Source organism: Ursus arctos, unplaced genomic scaffold, assembly GCF_023065955.2.
Source record: "Ursus arctos isolate Adak ecotype North America unplaced genomic scaffold, UrsArc2.0 scaffold_17, whole genome shotgun sequence".
NCBI classification, from domain to species: domain Eukaryota; kingdom Metazoa; phylum Chordata; class Mammalia; order Carnivora; family Ursidae; genus Ursus; species Ursus arctos.
In genome coordinates this window covers 24,114,633-24,133,934 of record NW_026622841.1, presented here as the reverse complement: position 1 = coordinate 24,133,934, position 19,302 = coordinate 24,114,633, and the positions used below count along the sequence as shown (strand labels likewise).

General features: G+C 38.8%; 1 protein-coding gene across 3 annotated transcripts in view; it reads right to left on the bottom strand.

The window, feature by feature from the left end:
- Positions 1-19,302, bottom strand: part of DYM (dymeclin) — a 334,659-nt gene that overhangs the window by 176,324 nt on the left and 139,033 nt on the right. For all 3 annotated transcript variants that reach the window (XM_048218645.2, XM_057313102.1, XM_048218650.2), the window contains exons 12-13: positions 14,152-14,265; positions 13,080-13,174 (exon numbers count right to left, since the gene is read on the bottom strand). In XM_048218645.2, the coding sequence (XP_048074602.1) occupies positions 13,080-13,174; positions 14,152-14,265 (209 nt within the window). The remainder of the gene's footprint in view (positions 1-13,079; positions 13,175-14,151; positions 14,266-19,302) is intronic.

Here is a 19,302-nt window from a genome sequence, read left to right as displayed (position 1 = left end):
CATAAACACGATTTATATATTCTGTGTATCCCCTTTCCCTTCCAACCCCTTGATAACTATGTTCTCAATAAATATTTATTAAATGGAAGCATGAATAATACAAACATAGCTAACTATTGATTATAGTGGTGGAAGGAAGTAAGGGTATAATTAATTCAGAAATAGTAGATATTTAAAAGTATAGACAATGAACTCTGTAACACAGACACATTCATATTCACTGTCTCTACCCTAGCCTCTGAAAGGGTATTAGAGCAATGGTTCTTAATCTCAGAGCCCTTTCAGACTCGTAAAAAATTCTCGAGGACCCAAAAAACTTTGTGTCAAGGTGATACCTATAAGCATTAACTACAGCAAAAATAAAAAATGAGAAATACAAAAAATGCTTAATTCACTTTAATAACATATTACATGTTAACATAAATAACATTTAATAAAAAATAACTCCTTTTGAAAACAAAACAAAATGTCTGAAGAGTAACATTATTTTCTATTTCTGCAAAATCTTTTTACTGTCTGGCTTAACAGAAAACAGATCCTCATTCCTGCTTCTTACATCAATCTTGGTTCAGTTGAAGCATATTAAGAAAATGTAGTCTTAGAATACATGTACTCAGCAAAGGGAGGACTTTTTTTTTCTTTTTCTTTTTCTTTTTTTAGATTTATTTATTTGAGAGAGAGAGAGAATGAGCATGACCGGCGGAGGGGCGGAGGGAGAGGGAGAGACAGACTCCCTGCTGAGCAGGGAGCCTGACTCGGGGCTTGATCCCAGGACCCTGAGATCATGACCTGAGCCGAAGGCAGATGCTTAACCGACTGAGCCACCTAGGTGTCCCGGAAGGACAATTTTAATGTCTTTTCCAGAAGATTGTAGATATTCTGCTTAGATACTATAATAAAAATCAAGTGGTAGTTTCTTAAACATTAGTTAAAATATGGAATCAGAAACAGTAACAAGATTTTTTGAGTCTTTTGCATTAAGACCCATTGGTCTATTTTGTATGTTCAATGAATCTTTTCACCCATGCTTAATTTTGTATCATGCTTTGGTCATTTGAAAAACATCGGTTTTCAGAGTTATACAGGTCTTACAAAAATGCTGATACATTTCATCACACAACAGCCCAAATTCCCACACTTATCATCATCTTCGCTCTCATCACAAAAGTCTTTAATTATTGGGAAGCTGTCAAACCCATGGTGCCAATATGAATTTTTTAAAATTCTAATTTTTGCTTGTAAGTTCCATTTATTGTTGGCAACCAACATTCGTGGTTGTTTCCTCTGAAGTGACAGGCTCATTTTATTCATTTTTACAAAAATGTCTGCCAAGTCTAACTAGCCACAGACTGTCACTCATTCTTTAACATAAAAACGGTACCTCGTCCCCAAAGTGGCTAGTTTAGTTCACAACACAGTCATAACACACACTTTCCTCAAGACAACCACAGCAGCTCAATATGTGGCAGAAGTGCTTTATGTGAACGGGTGTTAGCACATGAAATATCTCAAAGACATGTATCCAAAGGTCAAGATGTATCACAGCTAATCATTTTTACTATGTCACCAGGGACATTAAGTAAAAGTGGCTTTCCCCCCTTTCACCGCAAGTGTGCGGCTGTAGAAAATACAGTGAGTACTAGTGTAATTCAGCGCCACTGCCCTGACTTCTGTTTTTCTCCAACTTTGCTCTTACGATACTGGTTCAAAATGTCAGCACAGTGGAAATGCCAAAGGACACCTTATTATAGAAATCGCTTAGACCCCCCCCCCCAGGGAGCCTGTGTGGTCTGTGGACCACACCTTGAAAACCTCTGCATTGGTATGAGCCAAGAAAGACGACTACGGACACAGTGATATTTGACTCTTTGCCAACAGAGAATCTGAGTTTAATGTGGTTGACACCTGTTTCTCCTTTCCAGTACTTGTCAATGCTAGGTCTGCCATAAAGAGAAGAACGAACACTTCTGGGCTAAGGTCACACCTGGATTCCAATTTCAGCTCCATCACACCAGGCAGGAGAGTGTGGTGACTCACATGAGTGGCCAAAGGCTGGCAATATCTGACACATGGCAGACATACAGAAAATATGTGATAAATGATTAAATGATCCCCAAATACCTATCCGTATTTTAAAACAATCACAATCGTGTTATAAAATATTCTGTGAAGAACCAGGATATATTTAGAATCTCGGTGACTGTGTGATTCTAAGTGAGAAATTTGGAATGATGTAATAAGGCACCATTATTATGTTAAGCAAATAATGTACAATGTTCTTATGCTTCAATATGATCTTCATGTTTGACAAATAAAGGTAAGAAAATAGGCACATTTTAGATGGAAAAACAGCACGAATAGCCATGTCATATCAGGTTCCTACAGATGTTTGTCTTAATTTGTGGTCCTCAAACCCAGAAAGCCCTCAGCTCTTTTTCAAACAGGGTTCCTAAGAAAGTATAATTTCATCATCCATTAACTCTTCTCCTATGTGGGTAGAAAGGTTTTGGCTATGTGCCATCTTTGGGGAAAACCGTCACTCATCTCATTCTCTACACGGAGACTCTCTCACGTAACCCCAAGTGACAAAGCCTGTGAGATGACATGAGGTGTCTGAGACCCTACAATTCACCTTCAAATCTTCTCAGCAGCTACTGAAAGATCGGCAATGGTTTCTTAAAATCAAGGGGATCACATGCTTAGAAAGGTTGAAAGCAACTTGCCCAAGGCAGGATGTAATAATAAATGTTTTGTACACAGATTATTCACATGCTTTTACTTTAAAACTTCCTTTATAAGAAGACTTGGCAGTGGAAGCTAGTACAGTATTGTAGATGGAGGAGGGACGAAGGTTTAAATCCCAACATTGTCACTGTCCAGCAAGGTGATCTTAGATAAATTCCTGCTCTGAGATTTAATTTCTTCTCTATAAAATGGAAATAGCAACACCCACATCACCAGATAACACAAACAACATTGTATAGGGCCCAGTATGTAGCGTACAGCAGAAACCAACTGTACCAGAACCCCAAAGTGGTAGGCCATATGCCATGCTGTTTCTACCTCACCTATCGCCGGTAGATTTTAACTATTTCAATGCAATTAAAGCGTCAGAATCTCATCATTCAAATACCTACTGAGGCACCAGGAACAAGACCTGCTGCTTTCCTGTGTTTTAACCGGAAGATTAAGCACTAGGTGATTGCTATTCATAAAGTACTTCACATTCAATAACTCACTTATTCCTCCCGACAGGTCTGGGAGGATATGACCACTTGTAGAAGAGGAAACTGAGGCGTTTTAAACAAACGAACCACTGTGACTGCTCAGAGCATTCGTTAATGTCTGCGACAGGAAGTACTTCCCTACCTTCCCAGCAGCTACCTCTTCTCACTTCTCTTTTCCTCCCTCCCACGAGGCAATCTCTCCTCCCTTGCGTGGCCCCGTCCCTGCTCTATCCGATTCTGCCTGCCCTTCCACTGGACAGGCGAGTCATTCTCAATCTCTGAAACTTCTGTTTACTCCTATTTCTCCTAGTAACACAACCGTTATTTGTCTTGGAAAAGGTGCTATTTACAAAGAGTCCGAGAGGCATGTGCAATTCATCAGAAGGAAAATGCTTTCTAAGTCACTTTATTTCTCTTATCTGCCCTTAGCATTTTATAACATATCGGGTATCACAGTTATGTTTAAAAAAAAAAAAAGGAGAGAGAAAGAGAGAACACACGAGCATAAACGCATGCCTTTTTTCTCTCTTTTGTTCTGGGAAGAACACTAGGCAAGGAGCTGGGAGACGCGCTGTCTGCGCCTCCTTCTGCCACAGCGCTCACTTGGACTAGTCACATAATAAATCTATGTTTCAATACTTCTGTGTATAAAATGTGCAAACTTATCTTGGATGTTCTCTTTAAAGATCCTCCCAAACCTAAAATTTTGTGATTTGTGTTTAAAACCAAGATATTCTGCTTCTGTCCAAACTACTCAGAAACGAGGCTTTAAGGGCTGTGCTAATGACAGACACCTGAGCAGGAGATTCAGTATGACACATGACAAAGCGGAGACTGGTGAGGCCATTCAATCCTTTACTACTTCTAAGATACATAAATCCAATGCATTAGCAAGTGACATGTGAAACCTAAAGTAGTATCAACTAGCTACCTCAATGACATGGCGACAGGTTCTTCCACTGGCAACAGAAAGGCTTAACTAGGTAAAGACTGTAGGGACATAATTTCCCATGGGCCTCTCGAGTTTCTATACATCTTGAAAGCAGAGGCATTGATGGCCTTGTGCTCTGGACTATCTTTTCATGGATGTCTGTAGAGTGAACACATGTGGAAGGTGGAGAGAGTGTCTCCTTCTAGAGTAGAGGGAAGTTTGTTTGCTATCAAATACATTAAAGATGTCTCCATGCAAAGGTTGGGCAGGTTTACTTGAAGCCTATAATAAAAGATCGGGGTTTCCTAAGCCCTGGGTCCCTCTTCTGTAATGCAACCCACTGCATGTACAGATGTCATCTGACCTTTGTCACATTGCTCTATAGGTATGGGGAACCACACAAGAAAAGGATACTCTGGCTCCTCCCACTGCTGTGGTTAATACACTGTTCTTTGCCTCTGACCCAAGAATACTGCATCTCTACCAGGACCCCTGAAACTGCGGAATCTAATTTGTTAGCTTGTAAGTTGGGTAAAAATCTCAGATCCTTTATAGCAGATAGGAATAGGGGCTTAATAATTCATGGCTAAAAGACAAAGTATGAACCCTCCCCATTACCTCTACAATATGACTACGACAGTCTATAAAGCTCTATGAAAGTTATTTCAATGTTTAATTTCCCATGTGAAAATTCTGTTCATAAAAGTCTGTACTTCCAGTAAAAATTCAGATAAATGTATGACATGCTACTTTAAAAGTTGATATTTTGAATGTGCCAGCAGTCTAAACTGAAATTAAACCAATTATAAAGTTTTCACAAGTCCATCAAGTCTACTGAGACACTCTTATTGTAAAATACTAGCAATCTCTGAATAGTTAGAAATTTTCTATTGGAAACATAGATTTTTCAACTGGGAGCTAAGTGCTCTCAATGTAACTTCTTAAGAAAAGGCTAAACTAAAAAGCAAACCATGTCAGATTTTAGTTTGGTTACCTTCAAAGTACCACTAACTGTAGGAAGTGCAGGAAGCCAGATTTTCAAGGCAAAACATTTTTCCTTCCTTTCTTGGCTACTGTTAACGCCAAGAGCAAACAAGGATCGGCAAAGTCCAAAGCAATGGAGAAGCTGGAAGTTCTTTATTGCCTAGGCATTAGGCAAAAACTAGTTAATTTTATCTTTTAAAATAAATCATGTAAGTTTAATAGAAGTACTTACACTGTAAAACTATTGCTCAGACCTCCTACCAATCTAAAATAAAACATATTCTTAAGAACTCTCTATATTTAGTGAAGTTTTCATTTAATGAAATATTTGGGAAATAAAGGCAATGTGATGATTCTTTGGGCAAGGATTCAGAATCCAGGAATATTAACAGAGAGCAAGAAATCTTTTTTGTAGAGATGTTATCCAGATTTATTTTTAGGTTAAAATTATTTCAAAAATGTCATAATACTGTAATAGAAAAAAGAGAGCTGTTGAAGACTTTGAAAGCCTCTGATAACTCTCACAGCACTCACATGAAGCATACATTTTAGAGATGAAAAACAGAACTCACCAGGATTTCAGAACAGAAATGAACTGTTATAACCCTTAATATCATAAAATTCCTTCCCTAAAAGAAATAATTTCCTGACTACAATGACATCAGATAATGGTAAAGATACAAACTGAATTAAAGATTTGAAAAATAAGACCAATATGAGTATAACCAACAATTTCTAGATACAATGAATGGCGTTAGTCTGAAATTAAAATGTAAAATATGTCAAAGAGAACTTTAGCAGTGGCAAGCACACAGCAAAAGCTTGATAAGTTACTTACTGAATTAAAAATATATTCTGTCAAGGATTAGGTGGAAGAAAAATATTAGAGGTACAGAAGGAAAGATACACAGTTCTTGTCCTCTTTTCCCCGTTCACCTCCCAGGGTAATATCCACACACCATGTTCTGCAAGACCTCAACACATCCACACCTTTCTCAACTAGCAAATTTAAGAAGGAAAGGAAAAAGAAAAAAAAAGACTTTCCACAGTCTTTGCAACTGGAAGTCTACGTATTTAGCTGTATTATTGGAAGGAAGTTGAAATGAGGGGTGAAAGTGACAAATGGAATGATCAACAGGGCTTGGTCACCTTAGATGGCAGAGAACCATCTGTTTAAGAAAGCCCCCGGCAGCTTGGATACGTGATTCCATGGCAGGTGAATTACCCTCAGAGACAATGCTTCGTGGATCTTGCTCTGCCAGTGCCGTGGAAGGAACACAGGCTTTTATTCTGGAACATTAACCAGTTGTGTAGCACCAACACCCGAAACTATAGAAGCCTCCAGTCCTTCACTTGTCTTAAATATAACAAAAAAGAAACAAGTGGCGAGATACTGAAGGTGATAGGTATGAATTTATCATTAAATGGACCTTATTTTAAAAGTAAGACAGTACTCCTGAAATATCATAACCAAGAGAAATAACCAGCTAGGCTACTGTATTATATGTTTGAGCATTTTATGTTGTATAATATAAATACATCCCAACAACAAATAGACCATTTGCTTCTTAATATTCTCCTGTACATTTTCAGTTCAATGTACTGTTTGGTTCAGAAAAAAAAGTCAATCCCTAAAAACTTAATTCAGTGGGGAAGTAGTGAGGAAGCCTGACATGGTAAGGTAATACCAGAAAGTATTATTAAAAGCAAATTGTCTATTTTTCTTTGACTCCCTGAGCCATTCTGAAAGACCTTTATTTGTCCAAAATAGAAGAGCTAACCACTCAGAGTTAAATAACCAACCTGGTTTTTGCAGTCTTCAGAAGAACGCTGGGTGACGACAATGCCTATTGTTACATATGCAGAGCAGAAAGAACAAGGAAGCTTACATAAACTGACAGCTTGGGGTTGGTTAGAGAGGAGGAGGAGGAGAATTTGCAAGAGTCTACGTTCATTACTGGTGGCTGTAAATGGTAAAGGTAAAAGCATAAATCATGGATTGAAGAATTTTTAAATTCTCAAATTACATGATTAGATTTTACCAAAAAAAAAAAAAAAACAACAAATAAATCCTCCCTCTGTATTGCTATTAAGAAGTCATCATTAAAAATCTAACCTATGTTTTGTATTATTTTACTGTCAAGATGTTTGAAAGACCAGAACACTTTCAATGCTGTGCACAGACATCAACTTCCCTAGCTCTGAGATCAACTGACTTACCCAAAGTCTCAGCATGATGGCTGCCAGAACTAAGCTTAAAGTCTCAAATGCCAGCCCAGCTTCTAAGAATCAGTCGCTAAGTACTTATTAAAAGTCTATAGTGTGCTTATTGATAGCTGACCTTGGTAAAGGAATGCAAAAAGTATAGCACAAATCTTTTCTTTCCAGTTAATTACCACTCTGCTTAGGCAACAAGACTTGCAATTTCAGGCTAGGCCCATGTATCACAAGTACCTATACTGGTCGGGTCAAGACATTCAAGTTCTCTCTCTCTCCTACACCCACCCTCTGGAAGAAGCCACATTTTCCAACAGGTAACTTTCTCCTTTCCTGGCTCCTTGCCCCTGCTCTTGGCCCAGAAAGTGACTGTGACCCGGACTTCTATGAAGCGATAAATAGGGCCAGTTGGGTTCTTCCTCTTTGTAATGTGAATAGGGAAACACGAAGCATCTGTGTTAACAGCAGCTACGTCTAAAGTGAAAAGGCCCAGGAGCCATGGAGGGAGAGGGGGGAGCGTACGGCATGGTGGGAGGTTAGCAATTATAGGTTTAAGGCAAAATGTAACAGAGGGGCAGGAAGCTGGTGGGAAAAGCTCTAAAGAAGGAAGAGGGGATACGAGGAACTGCCTCAACTTTTTTTTTCAGGTCCAGACTGCATTTTATTCTGACAAAGAAATGTAGCTGTGAAAGAGGCGGGAACTGCAAAGATTCAGTGAGGTCAGAACAGCAGGTACCTGCCAATACATTACAAGTAGTCATGGAAGACTCACCGCAAATGGCAGGACCCCGATTATTTACTATAAGGCAGGGTTCCTCAGCCTTGGCACTACTGACATTCTGGGCAGGTAATTCTTTGTCGTCCTGTATATTATAGGATGTCCCTGGCCTCTACCCACTAGATGTCAGTAGCAACCTCCTCCCCAGTTGCAGCAAGCCCCAAAAAACCCCAACCAAACAATGAAAAAAACAAAACTTTATTCCACACATGGCCAGATGTCTGCTAGGGACAAACGCCCCCACGGTTGAGAGCCGCTGCTCTACGGAGGTTGAACTGTAACCTCTGGCAAAGGGAAGCCACGGACTGATTTTAAGCATAGAGAGTAATATTAGATATGCTTTTCAAGTGGAAGCACAGTGCCGAAGCCTACCGTGGCAGGACAAGTAAGGAGGCAACGGATCAGGCAGGCTGACGATGCAGCACGGGTGAAAACGGTGGACATGCCAACCAAGGCGGGAGTACGGGAGACAGAACACGGGGCATGAATGAAGGCGAGTTTCAATGGCACTGTTAGAACTTTTCCAGGGCGTAACTGCATACAGCATTTAAAGGAAAGGGAGAGACGATGGCGAATTACTTGTAGGGTTCTGGTTTGGTAATTGAGGTGGCTGGGCTGAGGGCTAGTACACTATTACCTAGGACAGGGAATTTAAAAGGAAGAGCAGGTTTGAAAATGAGTTGTTTTAAACTTAATGACAGTTTGAGGTTAAGTGTGGGATATCCAGGTAGTGAGGTTAGGAGAGTTAGTGTTCAGCCAGTCAACACTTACACAGAGCACACATGACGGGCCAGGAGCTTTACAAATATTAACTCACTTAACCCTCACCACATCCACTGAGAGAACAACTACTGTCCCCCCATCTTACCACAGGGAAGCTGCTGCATAGAGAAGTTAAGTAACTTCTCCAAGGTTCCACAGGTGGTAAGTTTTGAGGCTGAGATCCCCAACTCAGAGTTTGTGCTCTTAACCACCAAACTGTCCTGCCTGCCTCAGGAAAAAGGGAGAGCTCAGGACTGTGAGTGTAGATTTGGATGCTTTTCTGTACATGAGCACACAGTAGGTGTAGTCGTAGGCATATATGTGAACTCCTAGGGAAAATGAGCAAAGAGAGAAGAAAAAAACCAATGTAGCATGAAATACTGAAAGAAAGTTATGTATTAAGCCAGGGGTAAAGGCAAAGGAGCCAGGCTGAGAGACAGGAGGGGCAGCAGGCAAAGTCTTAAGGGCAGGAAGTAAGTAATGATGTCTTTGTAACCCCAGACAATCCCTTACATATAATCTACTCTTTATAAATGTTTTTAATTACCTTAAGTATAATCCCAAATAATGATATCAAATATCCATACTTAACAGAATATTCAAGAGGCTTTATAGTTGAACAAAACTCAAATCCTATATGCTTACAAGATTTTTCTAGAATACCAAGAGTTTATAGAAGATACACAGTCACTGAACATGAAACAATAGCACAGACACCACATGAAATCATTCCTTACATTTATGTCCAGCTAAGGCGGCTTTCAGAAGCTTTATTCACACCCTACTTCACAGCAATGTAACCTGTTACTCTATTTTGCATTTTGTTGAAGATCACAGGAAATATTGGCTCTTTTAGGTTTTACACCTGACGGATACAGAACTGTGTGGTCTTTTCCTAAAGCAGGATTTAGAAAATGTGTATGTGGAACTGATTACTTCTCACTTGAAGGAGTTACTGGAGCACCTGGTGAGTCTTGAGTTGTACCGCTATAGTAAATCTGTGTATCTAAACAGTTTTTGTTAGGCATTCCTTATCATACTTTACAATCCTCTACCCTAAATACAAACATTTAGTAGAAAACGAGTTTCCTCAAGATTAAAAAAAATAGTTGGCCCCCATTTCCTGTTCAAAGCAAGTGTTTTCTGCAGGGATAAATCCTGATTTCCAGGTCCGAGCTCAAAGTGTTTTCCAAACTTAAGTGTGCATACAAATCATCTGGGGATCTTGTTAAGATGAAGACTCTGCTTCAGCAGGTCTAAAGCTGGGCTGACACTCGCATTTCTAACAGGCGCTCTCTCCTCTCCTGGATGGTGAAGATGTCCCGGTCCACACGGGCTACTCAGATGTGGCCCCTGAACCAGGAGCACTGGCAGCACTTGGAAGCTTGTCAGAACTGCCCGGCCCTCCGTGAGACAAACGAAGCATACTAACGTCATCTGCTGAAACTGATGATGCCAGAAACTTACATTCCATTCTTTCTTTTAAAATCCATTTATTTACAGCTCATTCATACACAGTTTCTTTTTTGTTACTGAAGATCAGACCTTCTTTTCTCTCAACTCCTTCCATTATTTTAAACTGTGCAACTAATAGTTAAGCACCTTCCATAAGGAGGCCCCAGTTGGTTCTTCCAGGCTTTTCTCCTCTAATCCCTATGCAGGTCCACAACATGCCCGTTGAATGGGACTGGTTATTTTCTAAATATAATGCCCTTTATCACACTCCCTCCTGTTCTGTTTTGTGGTGGTTGGTGCTTTTCCTCATTAGGCCAATCTTGAGAGTCATCTCTCTCTACTCACTTTACCTGATTTCTCAGGAAGATGTGCTCTCCCCATTCTCTGAACCAACCCACTCACCCTCACCCAAGGAGTTCTTCTCTCATTCTAATACTTACCGCATTCCTCTGTATACATGAATGTCCTTGTCTTAGCTCAGCTACTGAAGTAGAAGCTACCAGAGGGCAGGAATTTTTGCAAATAATTTGGAATATACCTTGCAGTGTGTAACACTGTTCCTCAATGGATACAATGCTAAATAAAACTCCATTAACATTAAGTAGAGCAGTATTCCTTATTGATGATAAACTTGATCTAAATATCCCTAAACCACAAATCTAAATTCTGTTTCTTATTTATCCAAATACAACTGGTTTTCTGCTTTACTCATCATAGATAGAAAATTGGGCACAGTGTTTTGCTTTTCAACTCTTTTTTTTTTAAGATTTTTTTTTTAAAGATTTTATTTTATTTATTTGACAGAGACAGGCAGCGAGAGAGGGAACACAAGCAGGGAGAGTGGGAGAGGAAGAAGCAGGCTCGTAGTGGAGGAGCCTGACGTGGGGCTCGATCCCAGAACGCCGGGATCACGCCCTGAGCCAGTCGTTTAACGACTGCACCACCCAGGCGCCCCTGCTTTTCAACTCTTATACTGAGAAAATTTTTATTTAATCTTGCTTAACACAAGTGATCAGAACATAAATTGTAAACCAGTTAATTTGCCAGTTTCACAGTGACCAGGCCAAATGTTGGTGTATCCGTTGAGGAAAATGAATCCTGAACTGAAACCTTCACCAAACCATTATGAAGCTCCACATACACACAAAAATAGATGGCAAAACAGCACAGCGTCATTCATTTCTCTCGTTAAATCTCTGAACTACAGCATAGTAACAAAAATTAATATTCAGAAACTAACGACTCTTCAGAACACCTGGAAGAATCTGAGGTATGAGGAGATGCTATGTGGGCTTTAAGTCATCACATTACTGTTAGTACGAAGTTACTCAAATAGACAATCACTCGAGTACAAACCCATAAAGTAATCCAATATAGTATTAAGACCAGACCTAAATTAAACAGTGAGTCATTGGAAATATCCTCTGCTAAATTCTGAGGATAAATGTAGAGACCAAGAACATAAGTTAATGCTGAGCTACTGCTAAAGATGAGGCCAGGTCAATAAGCATCTCTAACCAATGGATGGAAAGTGAGATCTGAGTTTAAAAGTGACGTGGACTTGCGATCACCACCAATGACTGCAACAGAAGACCTAATCATCAGAACTGCATTGCCCCAAAAGCAAGACCCGAAAGAAACAATCTGACTTCAGTGACTTACGAAACAAATGTTCTACTGGAGAGCCACTATGACAATCTACCTAAAGACCAAAGAGTACCCATACAGGTTTTTAAAAAACCCCTACAAATGATAGTCATTCATCATTTGTTAATTAGGTTTCCTAACCTTAAAGAGTATATCTTTGGCAAAGGGTGGAGAAAGGACAGGAAGGAGTTCCTGGTGATGTTGTGACAGGCAGAATAATGGTTACCCCCAAAATATCCACCTCCCAACGCCCCAACCTGTGGATGTGTTGCCCTACATGGCAAAAGGGACTCTGTGGCTGTGATTCAGCCACAGACCTTGAGATGGGGAGATGAGCCTGGGTTACCCAGAGACAGCCAAGGCAATCACAAGGATCCTCAAAGTGGAAGAGGGAACCAGATGAGGAGGTCAGAGTGATGAGATGTGAAGACTCAACGGCTTACTGCTGCTGGCTCTGACAGTGGAGGAAGGGGCCACGAGCCAAGGAAGGCTGCAGCTTCTAGCAGCTGGAAAAGGCAAAGAAAAGGTTCTCCTCTAGAGCCTCCAGAAAGGAATGCAGCCCTATGGCAACTGGATGGTAGCCTGTGTTGAACTTCTAATCTACAGACTGTATAATAAATTTGGGTTGTTTTAAGACACCAATTTGTAGTAATTTGTTACGACAGTAACAGGAAAGCAATATAACAGTAAACTGCGATTAAAAGAATTCTCTAAAACAAACACAGCTACCCTCTGTTACAAGTGTAATGTGACGCTCTGCCAAATGCTCTGCCGATATGTGAAGATTTAGTTTGCATTACTAAGAAATACACTTGCTCCTAAGTAAGATGCTAACACAAAGCCTAAAATTAGATTTTATGAAAAGACGGAAAAGTAAATCCAATTAACTCTGATCAAGAAGCTGGGTTAGAAAACAAAGCACGAGAAGGTATTTTCAACTAAACAAGAAGGTGATAAATATTAAGCAGGAAAATCTGATATTCCTTGGGCATAACACGATAAAGGGACCACCACAGTACCCGTTCCACTGGGGCAGCTAAAGGCAAAATGTGGCATTTCTCTTAAAGCTCCTATTTACCTGATGATCCTCTGGGCAGCATACTGATGGAGAGAGCGGAACTGTGCCGACATGTTTGCTAACGCAGCCAGACAGTTGGTGTGAAGGTACTTGTCCTATAAGGAAACAGAAGGGTGAAAACAGACATCGAGTCTTCTCTACATCTGAAGCAAGGTCACCTAGAGGCAAATTTAAACTCAATTGTCACTGATTTTTAGAAAGTTCAGGTCCACAATCCCTTTTCTCTAATTCTAGAATCCATAAAGCACCGAAAATTCCGTTTTTTCACCACACATGTGGAAGCAACATCTGATGCAAAAGATTATGGTGCTATTTGTGGTCTTCATTATCCCTATCCTGGTGGATACTGAACTCTTTCACTGCAGAAACATTACTGTTTAATTACAGCGTGCTGCTCCAGAGCCCCACAGTTACACAGACTGAAGCATACGAACCATAATCACCTTTCTAAAATCAAAAAATTCTCCATTCTTAAACATGTATGACTTCTAGAGTTTCAGACAAAAGATAAAAAACTGTGGACATGTATTCACATTAGCCTCATTGAGGGAAATAACTGAAAACAGTGTAGTCAATTTGACCATTTCCCTGAGCTATGAACTCTGTATATTGCTTCTCTATAGAGCAGAATGAAAATTTGCTCCCAGATACTGCAAACACAATCCAGCTAAAATTTTCCTTTTACTCTTTAAAGTATTCTTTCTACTTTTCCATGTTGAATTCATATTTCCTCGTGCTCTTATCTTTATACCCTTTGCTGTTGCTGCTTTTAAAGGGCAAATCAGCTTTACTGGTCTAGCAAAGACAGACATCTTTTAACTAAATATGCCCCACTGTCCATTTTGTTTCATGTAAGATATCTCTAATCCACACCATCTATTAAATACTAAGAAACAGACACCAGACACATTACTTTAGGATCATGTATTTCGGTGACTATATGCACATCTGTTATATTTTTACCGTATTTCATGAAAATGTTAGTACTTTAAATATTGAGATGGCTTTAAACTACAGGGCTGATTGTACTATATGCATAAAGATAAAAAAAAAATAGCTATGGAATACTTACTCTTGTCCTCGTCATGTTGTACTGAATGGTTCTTATTACAACCAGTATCAGAAGACTCCCCAGTGAAATTTCAGTTAAAACCCGTTCTGAATACCAAGTAATATTTTTTAATATCTGTAATGGGGAAGAAAAGTTTAAGTAAATATGACTGCTGTAGGGAAAAAAAGATTAGCCATGTCTACAATCTCTGATCAGCCATGGCTTTGCTCTGAAGGTGAGTTAAACAGTATAAAAGTGAATTCTGAGACTTTCAGTTCAAGATAGCAAAACAGTGCTGAGGTGTTCACTTCTCTTTCCTCCTTCCTTCTTAAATAGAAAAGAAAAGAGATCTGGAAAACAGGAGAATATCATTAGTACACAAAAAGGAGATATATTTGAAAGACAGATGGCACAAAGGCAAGACAGAAAAATAGGAAAAAGCGAAAATAGGAAAACTGAGGAGTCTCTTGAAAAGTACAGCTGTCCCAACAACCACAGAAAACCTTCATACTTGTGTTCAGGAAAAACCAAGAACGCAAATAAGCCAAGAGCCAGAAGATCCGCGCCATATTCTGCTCTGGCTACTGAGAGCAGTAGCTCTGGTGCTCACCTCCAGGTTGCAGTAAGCAAGAACTGTTTTCTAGCTTAAGCTGGTGCAGTTCCACAGTAGATATGTAACGTGGACATCAGAGACACAGAAAAACTCGACAGTGCAGATTTGTGATTTGAAAGACTAAATTGAAAAGTTCTCTCAGACAACAGCAATAAATAGGCAAAAAGACAAAGCATGAGAGAGAAGCAGAGACCTAATGTCTACTTAATAAAAGTTCCAGAAAGTACAGACTAGAAGGAAAACAGAAAAATTAGGAATAGGAGAAAGTTTTGTAGAAGAAAAACTTTCAACATTCTGAGGAGAAATAATGAAAAAAAGTAAAATTTATTCTGGTAAGACTTCTGAATTTACAGTATATAATAAAATCTTATTGGCTCCCAGATAGAAGGAAACAGGTTATCACCAAAAGACAGACAAGCAAACTAACATTAGATTTCTCATCCTCAACACTACACATCTGTGTAACAACAGAGCAATGTCGATATATTTCTGAGGAATGAATTATGACTCTAGAATTTTATACCTAGAGAAACTACCACACAAGTATACAAACAAATAAACATTTGGAAATATGCAAAGAGTCAACATGAATCTCTCGTGTACCATTTAGGGGGAAAAAACAAACCACCACAAAAGTAAGTACTTAGCTGCCCATCCTCTCCACTGTAACAATAGAAAATAACAGAACAAGGAGTTCAAGAGAACGACAATAAGGACTATGAAACAAAACCCAAAAGCAACAACAAACTACAGTCATAATCCATGAAATCAGAAAGATAAAATTAAGTCTAAATAATATGGTTGTATCTCAGTTCTTCTTTAAAAAATCATTAAAATAGACATTTTTCTGGTAAATCTGCCCCCCAAAAAAGTCCAAATAAGATGAGGAATGAGAAAGGGAGTATGGAAACACACCAGAAGAATAAAAAAAGTAAAGGGATACTGTGTCCAACTTCATACAAGTGCACATGAATGTCCCCACGATAAATTTTCACTTGATTCAACTCTCCGGCAAGAGTCCCATGTCACCTAGTACCCCCCTTGCAAGTAACCCAACCCTGACCTGTTCTGCAGTCTCCACTCAGAGGCTGGCATACTGCAAATGCCCACTACCTAGTAGCTGAATATTGTTTGTGAGGTAAAAAATGTAAACGTGTAAGCATTCCCCTGTATTCATGACTAAGGATGGCCATCACCAAGTAGAAGAGATAACCTACGTGTAAAACAAATAATAGTTTAAAAAATTCAAAATATCGAATTTTGCCAGTTGAACCTTTACAGAGAACAGTGAAGTGCTCGGTCCCTCTGACTTACTCTCTAAGGCACCAGTTCTCAAAATGTCATCCTGGGACCCTGCAGGCGTCCCAGAGACACTTGTGGAGAATTCTCAGGGCCAAAACTATTTTCATGATAATTCCAAAACATTACTTTCCACTCTCATTCTCTCATGAGTGTATAGTTGAGTTTTTCAGGTGCTACATAACACGACTGATAGTGTAACAATTTTAATACAGAAGCAGACATGAGAATCTATCAGTCTTCTGTTAAGGCAATTCGTTAAAAGAGATTTGCAAAAACTGTAAATGCCATTCTTCTTGTTAAATTTTTCTTTGGCAAAACCAGTTATTTTTCATAAAAATATATTATCAATGCTAACATGTATTGGGTTTATTATAATAACTATTATTTCTAAACGACCTGATTAAATATTTTTTAAATATCTCTGTTTTAATTTCTAATATGGTAAACGTACAAAACTAAAGCCCACAGAAAAAAGCTATTTGGTGTCAATTATTTTTAAGTGTAAAGAACAAAAAGTTTTAGAACCAATACTCTTAAGTCTCCAAGTAAATGCTAACACAGGATACTCATTAGGCAACTTTATTAGTGAGAGAAGTCTCTGTCTTTTTAAAGGTCACACATTTGAGTATAGTTCAGTTTCTCCTCTCTCAGCTCCTTTATTTAGAAATAAATCATCATAAGCCATCCTTATTTGAAACAGAGGTCATTAGTTCTTAACATCTGCTTGTGTGTGTCAATTATATACCTGGATGGAAGAAATGTTTTGAAAAAAAGCAGTCTTACTCATTTAACATTCAACAAATATTTAAATGGTATCCACATAGTAAACTTACAATGTTACTATAAAAATTAGAAATCCAATTTAGTCTTCACATAAAACTTTCTTTTGTTCCTGGGAAAAATGTATCGTTGTTTAGAAATTCTGGTTGTGTTTAAGAAAAATTATAAATAACTAGTTATAAAGCTCACACAGCTTCCCATGGGACATCAATGCATAATGGGCAACATACAGAAAATTTTCTTGGTAACTTAGCTGTAGCCATTGACCTATTTAGATCCTATTTAACTGGCTCCTACAAAAACAATTCCCCATTTCTTATATTCAATACTTAGACATACAGTTTAATAGTCACAGACTGGTATCCTGATTGTACAATTTCATGGTCAACTAACTCAAATAATATGCAGAAGGAAACCCCTCAAGGATCTGAAAATGTCTTCCTTCTCAAAAAGGATATGAGAATAGCTCATACTAGGTCTTTTCCTGAGCTTCCCCCCCATATAGATTTGGTTTTATTGAATATTATCTCTTCCAAATGTTTATATATGTTAAGAGTACAGTACAGTAACAGACTGTGTAATATCAACTCTTTAAAAAATCAAGGATGTATAGAAAGGCAGAGAATAATTAACCTCCATACTCCCACAATTGACATCAACTGTTAACATTTCATTTTTTAAAGACATAAATCCCATTTTATTCCCCCAAAGAGGGGTATACTATCAACCACTATCTTGAATTTAGTATATATCTTTCTAGTCCCTTTCAAGTGCTTTATATGTACACACACTCCCTCCAAAACCCAGGATTCCTTTGTGTATTTGCTTGTTTACAAAAACATTATCATGGTGTCTTGGGTTGAATAGTGTCCCCCAAAACTCATGTCATCCAAAACCTGTGAATGTGACCTTACTTGAAAACAGGGTCTTCATAAATATATGACCAAGAGGAGGTCATACTGGGTTAGGATGGACCCTAAATCCAATATGACTGGTGTCCCCAGAAGAGGAGGAGGAGACACACAGAAACATGCACCCACATGAGAGAAGGCCACGACACAACAGACACACAGAAGCTGCAAGCCAAGGACACCAAGGACTGGCCACCAGAAACTAAGAAGAGGCAGACCTCTCCCCAGGTCTTTCAGAGAGAACATGGCCCTGCTGACACCTTGCTTCTGAACTTCTAATCACCAGAACTGTGACAATCAATTTCTGTTGTTTCTAGCCATCCAGTTTGCAGTAATTAGTTATGGCAGCCCCAGGAAATTAGTACACACAGGTATTTGTTTGCATCTTATTTTTTTCACTCAATAAGTTCTTGTAACCCCGCCCCACATGTTGATGCATATAAGAAAATTAATATTTGTCACATATGCCAAATTCTGATAGTACTAATCATTTCTTAAAATGAATACTTCTATGGTAATTAATAAATAGCTGTTGCCCCAAGCTACTCCCCCGGGACCTCCTGGGGGTTCAGCAATTAAGGTACAGCAGACAATGAAGGACCACGGTTGATCCCATTCTTACTAGCTGATTTTGGTACCATACTAGTTAAAGATCTGAATATCACCTCTACTTCATTCCATCTAAGCACTGAATAGTACCGTACTAATAGGCCACATTTTCTTGGGTCCACTCTTCCATTAATGGAAATTGTTTTTATTAGGGGAAAAACTGGAAATGTTACAATGTAGATCCTTACCCTTACTATCCAGAATCTCACTATAGGATACTCAGAAACCAGGGACTCCTTACTCTCCATATTTTCATACTCTGAACATTAATTATCTAAAGTCAGTCAGGAATCATATAAATTTTAAAAAGAAAAATAATCTGTAAAACAGATTTTAAGCTACCCAGTTTTCAGTACTTAATGACTTCATAAGTGAATCTCCAAGAGTTTGCAAAGAAGCAAAATTGCGAAGTCACTGATTAGCTTTTTTTTTTTTTAATAAATGTAGTGGGTCACTATTAACTAAAAAGCATAGAGTAGCAGTGTTCACCACAGTAGCATGAGTCATAAGCAGGTATTTAACTTAAAATTAAATTTTAACAAAATTAAAAATTCCATTCCTCAGTCACACCAGCCACATTACAAGTGCTACCACCTCAGAGAGCACAGTCAGAGGTTTCTGTCATCACAGACATTTCAGAGAAGTTAAATAGCCTGGCATAAAGAACACCACTGTATCCATCACTGTTTTTTCAAATGTTACTATTTTGCTTCTGACGTCCTGAAGCCCCCTAGCCACTCCTCGCTGATCCTATTCTCTAACCTCTGGCAGCCTGAATTTGATACTTCATTACCATGCAGATGATTGAGATTTATTATTATCAATACACGCAGCTCTATTTCATTCATTCTAGCTGCTGTACAGTATTTCATTTATGTTATCAGCTGTTTGCAATTTCTGAACACTACAAACAATGCTACAACGATAATCAAATGAGCTCTTGTGAATCTCTGGAAA